The following is a 7,580-nucleotide window of genomic DNA, read 5'->3' as shown; positions in this document are numbered from 1 at the left end:
TTTTTTTTTTAATCGAAAGGACATTATTTTGATATTAAAACCATATAAACGTGTTTTAGTTTTATTTTAAAAATTTATATAGAAATATAAAATAATTTATTTTAACATAAATTTTCATTCAAAATATTTTTATATTTTTTCAGCCTTCGATTGTTATTTTAGAATGTTTTTGTTTTCATGATTATAATTTAAAAAAATAAATTTTAAAAATATAATTAGTTATGATTGATTAAATATAAAAATTATAATTAAAGTTTTATAGGTAATAAAAAAATATAAAATATTTGGAGTTGTGTTTATAAATGTAATTGTAGTTGTTTTTTAAAGTTTATTTTATTTAAAAATACATTAAAATTATTTTTTTATTTTTTTTAAAATTATTTTTGATATCAATACATTAAATTTATCTAAAAAAACCAAAAACATTTAATTTAAAGTAAAGAAAAAAAATTAAAATATTTTTAAAACATAAAAATAAATATAATTTAAAATTATTTTATGAAAATTTAAAAAAAATTTAAAACTATTAGATAAAATTGCTTTTTAAATTTTTATTTTTTTTTTATGGATTTTACACCATAAAACAATAAGAAAACAAACGCAGCCTTATATGTTCATCTCTTTCCTCTTCCCCTTTGCCCATTCTTTCTCTCTTTGGTTGGGCCTGTGTTAAGCCTGGTTGGGCCTGCCTTCTACTCACATTTCTTCCTCCCTTTCCTTTTCCCCTTCTCTCATTTATCCTCTCTTCTCTTTTCTTTCTCATTTCCTCTCCTCTCTCTCATTCTTCCTCTGTTTGAGCTCGGTCGAACCTGCCTTCTTTCCTCATTTCTTTCTCTCCTTCCTCCTTTTTGAATTTTTATTAATGGAGTATTTTCGCTAACATTCATTGAGAAAGTGATGACGTGTTTTCTATACTGTGTAGATTTCATAAATAAATACAGGGTTTTTGCAAAACATTAATATGTTCAATTATAAGTGTAAAAATAATCAAAATCAGAGGAGGGTAAAGATAAAATCAGAATAAAACAAACCGAGAAAGGTTTAGTGAGAGAGAGAGCGTGAAATAAATTAGTTGCTTACTGGGACTCAATTGATTGTGATTTTAAATTTGAATCTGGGTAATTGCGTGATATTATCTGTTCTAATTAGATGGAGGACTTGATTGAAAAAATCATTTGTTTTGGGGACTCATTGGCATGATACCGTTATTACCGTCAATGAGGGTACCTTGCTGTTTTGTGGATGAAAGATGCTTCAGCCATGACTAGACATTCACACAACAGGCTGGACATTGAAAACCAACCATATAGATATATTTTACAAGGTGAGATTAGCCAACGAAAATTAACATAAATAGCAGGCAAAGACACCAGCCAGCCACAGATAACATTATTTAGATTGTTTCCTATAATTACACATCATGTATTAATTTATTTTTCTAAATTGATGATCTTGAGAGAGAATCAGTTTGTGGCATCCTGATATTGTTTGATTCTGTTAACAAATCAAATGAAGTTAAAGAATATGGAGAGAGTACAACATCCATGTCTTTGCCAGCATTCTCGAGCGTAGTTTGGGCTGGCACCACCTGCATTACGTGAAGAAGCCAAGACAGTTAGCAGATTTGCTACATAAACTGGAATTGAAAGGTTCTGAGGCCATTGAAAATTCATGAGGGTCATGACAAAGATGTCAGAAACCTTTTTTGGATTCGCGAAGGAATTCTCGTCCATTAAGTTCGAAGAAGTAAGCACAGTTTTTGTTGATCCAGACGATTGTGAGCTGAGCCCCAGTCCATAAATGGAAACTTTGAGATTCACTTTGCTGTTCCCAAAATTCACAATCTGAAAAATACATTTCCCTGAAAGTAAGAACTTGGCTGAAAATAATCAAACAGGGAAACTCTTACAACCCGATTTTACGTGTGTTTGTGTTTGTTGTCAACCAGCAGCAGCATGTTATGTTGGGAAGACCACAAAAGGTGACTCGATGGATTGTGCCATATTTGTTAAATTGGAAAAGGATTCAAACTTGCAGCATTGATGAAAAAAAAAAAGGATAAAAACTTAAAATTGGTGTTTAGGGCATGATCCCTGCAAGCCATGCTGGTATTAGCATACCTTTATTTTCAGGTAAGTTTTGCCATCTGAACTTTGCCAAGTAATTGCAGATGCAACAAGTGTAGAGGAATTTGTTTGTAGTTTAGCGTCAAGAAGAGTTGCTCCACTTGACTCTCTGAAGAATTTTTGCACCCAGTAGCTCGGAGTTCCATAGTGCATTGACGAGTTGAAGACAATCGCATCTGGACTCCACCTTCATAGAAAAGTTCCTTTCAGTGTCAGAGTAACTTGAAAAGAAAATGATGTTCCTTGCCGTGCATGCTTGAATTAACTTTTGAGGAATAAAATGAGATTTGTACCTCCTATCATTGGCATTCACAAAAAGTGGTGCATAGCTTGCCATCTCCACAATATCGCTGCAATGGAGAAATAAAGGCTTCAAGAACTGGAATTTTCATGATGAGTATGGAAAAACAAAAAGGATACCCCGTCCATGGCATCAAATTTGAACCGGAACTATCATGAATGGTGATCTGGGAATTTTTTGAACTCACTGTTTGAAAGGTGTTCTTTATTAATTTGTTCACTTCCCTCTCCAACAGGAAAAGTGAGAGGGGAGGCATCAAGACTTTCAGACCGTCAAGCACTGGTTTTCACATTGACAAATATCTTAAAGAGTGCTGGAACAACTATGACAAACCTGTTCTTTTCCAGCCCAATAAGGAAACCAGCTTCAGCGAGTGCAGCTAAAAGACTTCCCGTGCCCGCATCTTTTCCGGTCACAGCATACTCGCTCACAAAAGCCTGAACAATAGCAAATCTCATGACTACTTGTCACATATATTAGTTAGTATGTTGTCAAAAAGCATATTACACACCTTTGGACCAGTGCGGGATGTGCGATCAAACTGACGAGTCATAGAAAACAGGTTGCTGGCAGATGTATAAACCTAGTTCAAAGAATAAAAGAGGATTAACATTGTGTTTTCTGACTGATGAAAATATGCAAAAGTACAATACTGCAAACCAGAAAGAAAACAAAGCTATCATGACAGGTTGTTTACATGATAATCATAGTAATCAGCTGGGTGATCCAAAGAACGAGAAGACCCATCACAGTTTGAGATTATTTTGATGTCGGGATAGGCACTTCTTATGGCATTGTAGAACTTGATATAATTTCCTGGTAGAAAAAAGCACATGAATTTGAGTTCTGAAACTGGTCTATCTTCCAGAATCTGGAGTGAAGAGTAACATTTGCAGAACTTCAGACACTTTTTGTGAACAAAATCTTTGTCAAATATAACTTTATTCAGAATTGAGATCACAAGACCATATCATAGAAACACAATTTTTAAATCTCAATAATAGATCATTTGACATACACATCCCCTAAAAGGTAAATGCAAAAATGAGTGATGCAGTAATGCTACATGAAAAAAAAAATGTCATATCACCTCAATAACACATCATCTAACTAGAGGTTGACTAGTTCAAATTAGAAGTAAATGCTGCTTGCTATGGACTCGGAACTGAATCTTGCATCTAATGCAATAAACAGATTTGTGTAGGCATGTCAGAGTTTGTGTGCCATGCATGTTCTTGTGTGCAGACAAAAGCATGGATTCAAAAGGTGCACAAACCTCGGTAATTCTTCTTCCCACAATCCTCATTCCCAACAGCAACATATTTCAAGTCAAAGGGCTCTGGATGCCCCATCGCGGCTCTGACAGAACCCCACTTAGAATTAGAATCGCCTCTAGCAAACTCAAGACCGTCAAGGGCTTCCTGGAATTGAGACAAACATTATTATAAAACGATATAGAAAGAACAAGTTCAGCACCAGTTGAGATTCAAAAAGAAAACTCACTAGCTTATTTCTTTTTAATTTCATAATCATGAAACATATTTAATCTAAACATGACTGGATCTGTTTCAGTTTTGTCAATGGATAAAAGAGAGAGCACTGGATTTGCATACTTGTACAAACGGTGAGACTGCAGTAGTATCAACTTGATCCTGATGGCTGATTCCTGCCAGATTAATGAAGCAAAAAAAGTACGTGAAAAGGAGTTCAACCAGACAGGATAAAATGGAAATGCCTAGAAATGAAGCACGTGAAAGTACCATTGTTGAACACCCATATTGGCCGTGCACCAAGATCTTCAGTTAGCTGCAGAAATAAGTAAGTGTAAATTATATCTTCTTAAGCGACAGAGTGAGCAATTCTAATTTCCAATGCGCTGCACAGGCCACAGTTTACATAATCCTGCACCTTCATGACAAATTAAGATACCTACTTGAAGAAACTCAAAGTATCCAAGTCCATCATCAGTCCAATACATCCAAACATCACCAAAGTGCCCAGGTCTGTCCTCCCAGGGTCCAATGCTTTCCTTCCAGCGAAATGCGTTTCTCAACCATTCACCCTCAACAAAGCAGCCACCTAATGCCAAATGATTGGAAAAAATACCCCATCAGTAAGATCTGAACTACAACTAGTCAAACAGATGATGAATTGATTTGAGAAACTGTGGTGTTAGATCAAGCTAACACTTGCTCCGGCAAGGGTCCTGCAGCTCCAGATTGGGAGTTTGGAGGATGCAGTTTAGGGTTTGAAATGCTTGGAAAGTGAAAGAAAAGAGAACTCCAGGAATATGGCAAAACAATTGAGGATTTTGATGACTCAAAATTCATTTCTCAAAAACAAAAAAAGAAAAAACCATAAAAAATCCTGGCCACGCTCTCAAAATTTCTGGTGAACAGTGAAGAGAAAAGGCCTTGAAGCAAAACCTCAGTAAATGCAGCAAGAATTTGCAATTGTAAAACAGTTGTAGCCAGGGATAATAAGAAAGCTGAGCAATAGACTTCCCTGTGCAATATATGATACCCAGATTCCACTATATAAATTCTCATAACCTCAGCCAAAACATATTCATGAATAAAGATCCATACATACCTGGAAATCTGACAAATTGGGGTTTTATATCATCGATCATTTCAATGAGCTCATTTCGGAAACCATGCCCCTGTGGCAAAACAGAGGTCATACAGATACTGAGACGCAATTGGAATTTTTGAACCAGCCATAAAATCTCTGTAAAAAAGGAGTTCACATGCTAGCAAACCAACAAATTCAGAGTTTTATCTCCATAAACTCCATAAACCATCAAAGCTTAAATCTTTTTTACATGTAACCAGAAAGTATGGTTTCCAACTTCTGCAAAGTTGTTTCCAATTTTAAATTTATCCCCAAGTTATAATTTAAAGCCCAGATCCTGCTCATGCTCATGCTCATCCTCTATACAGATATTATCTTCTACATTGCTAAGGGCTTGAACTTTCCAAACTGCATGGAGAAAATTTGTTCTTTTTGGAGATAAGTGCTGAACAATATCAAATACCTTGTATGTGTCCAGAGGCATAGCTGACACTTGATCAAACCATATTACACCTTTTCTGGATGTAGTCAATTGAAGCCTTGAATTAGGATTTGTTCCTTTGGCTTCCAATTGAACCTCAGCCTTTGTCCAGTTTGAAACATCAGAATCTCTGCGAAGAAGGAAAGCTTGAAAAACACAAACTCCTAGTAAAAAAGAAATCATTCATTGCAAAAAACAATTGGTGCTCACACAATGTTAGCAGATGCCAATATCTGCGACCCATCAGAGCTCGTCAATGATACAGAAACATTGATTGATCCCAGAGAACGGACATAAAGAACCACTTTATAGGCCTTCCCTTGTTCAATATTCTGAAGGAAACAGAAGTCAAAAACAAAAGGGTCAGATTTCCAGCTTTTCCACACAAGCAAATATGAGAGACACATACAAAATAATTTTTTCAATAAATGCATACAAAATAAATTATCACATTTAGTGTCAACTAGTTCTCACCATGCCCCAAAACCCTGGATTGTATATACCAACTCCACCAGCTGGGCAAATACTACCGCCCGTGCTGTCGCAGAGCACATCCATTCGGAGAGCAACCTTGTTTCGCTCGAAGCAAGAAGAACGGTCAGTAGATACAATTAAAGATGACTGATCACCAATGATAGACCAGGGATCAATATTTGAGGGAGTGTTTTGGCCCCCGGCTTCAAAACCTAGGAAACAAATCAAACAGGTTTATGTGAATCCCGAATCCAAAATACCCAGATAAATTTAGAAAGTTTCAAGTGCTTCATAATCAAAGTTCCCCTTAAACCTCGAGAATCATAACTCGCACAGAAACAGTGTAAATATTTTATCAGTGCACTTTTTGATATAATTGAAAGCTTAGCACTGAACAATTAGGGCTAAGATTTCAAATAATGCAATCTTGGAACTGGAAGTTAAGTTTTTACTGAAATTGGCCTGTTGCACAATTTAAAACTTCCCTCCCTCTCTTCATTCTTCATTTCACTTGCAGAAATCAATAGATTTGGAAATTACCCCGATTGTTTACAAGCTCTGCCCATATCCCACCAGCTCCAGCATGGTTTATCTCCTGCAGAAAAACCATTTCAGAAAATGCCCACTATCAATGCTCAGCATCCTTGTTTATGCATTGTAGTCTAAAGTAAGAAACCATAAACTAACCAGCCGCGAATCGAATTCCTGAATTGAAAGTAAGAAACTAACCTCGAAGAAAATTCCAAAGAGTGTTTCAGGAATAGGGCGGGTACTGGAGCCATTGATGATCAAGTTTGCTGTCTGGTTTGCATCAACTTCAGCAGCAGAACATTGGCACACAGAACAAAGACCAACAATGAAGCACACCAAAAGAACACTGCAAGAGGTCTTGCAACTACTCATCTTCTCACCCATTCACTTACCACATCCAATATTGCCTCACCCTAATACAGCAACAAAAAGAACCAATTCAGCTCCTTCTTTAGCAATGAGACCCCAAAAAGAAACAGCTCCATAATCTCTCTCTATTCACAAAAGAAACTAATTCGTACTCATTCTCTTCAATTAGAACCAAAAAGATGGATTAGAATCAAATAAAGCAGCAAGATTTATCTGTCAGATGATACGTCACCTGACATGTTATACCTTAAAAACATAACCCCATCATCATTCCCGTGGACCACAGCATCATAATTTGGACTGACTCCCCATAAAATAACAGAAAAAACTAAGGTCAAGACTCTAAAAACTCAGACTCCTGCCATCATATTTCCAACTATCTTGAATTCCCAGGCACATGATCAAAGTTTTGACCTTTACTCCAAAACATGACCAAAATTCCATGCAAACATGACATGCACAGACATTTAAAAAAAAAACCCAACTAGTGAAAGTATTGAATTCTGAAGAAATAATGATTAAAGATGAGAACTTTACCTGAAACAAAGGATCAAACAGACAAAATTCTTTCTTTGGCTCTTTAGAGATAGCTGCTGATGAGTGGAAGTGTTGACTGATAGTTATATATGGAATAATGAAGGGAGTTGCTAGTTCGTAGTTATAAATAGGAGATGGGCGCGTATAATACGCTTGCTCTGTTTGCCTTGCTTTCACGTCAACAACA

General features: G+C 36.0%; 1 protein-coding gene across 1 annotated transcript; it reads right to left on the bottom strand.

Annotated features, from left to right (window-relative positions):
• Nucleotides 1-1,290: 1,290 nt before the first annotated feature.
• LOC118033162 (alpha-L-arabinofuranosidase 1) lies at nt 1,291-7,551 on the bottom strand. The gene is made up of 18 exons (XM_035038040.2): nt 7,394-7,551; nt 6,686-6,900; nt 6,497-6,551; nt 5,957-6,168; nt 5,693-5,814; nt 5,465-5,612; nt 5,020-5,089; nt 4,361-4,506; nt 4,188-4,233; nt 4,041-4,093; nt 3,704-3,848; nt 3,125-3,243; nt 2,939-3,010; nt 2,761-2,864; nt 2,420-2,476; nt 2,121-2,313; nt 1,701-1,844; nt 1,291-1,588 (listed from the first exon to the last, which is right to left on the bottom strand). Exons 2-18 carry the CDS (start codon nt 6,869-6,871, stop codon nt 1,439-1,441), a joined length of 2,022 nt encoding a protein of 673 aa, XP_034893931.1. The 5' UTR covers nt 6,872-6,900; nt 7,394-7,551; the 3' UTR covers nt 1,291-1,438.
• Between the last annotated feature and the right edge of the window lie 29 nt (nt 7,552-7,580).

This window comes from Populus alba, chromosome 16 (genome assembly GCF_005239225.2).
Source record: "Populus alba chromosome 16, ASM523922v2, whole genome shotgun sequence".
Lineage (NCBI taxonomy): Eukaryota > Viridiplantae > Streptophyta > Magnoliopsida > Malpighiales > Salicaceae > Populus > Populus alba.
Note: the sequence above shows the minus strand (reverse complement) of the source record. Positions and strands in the feature narration are given on the sequence as shown.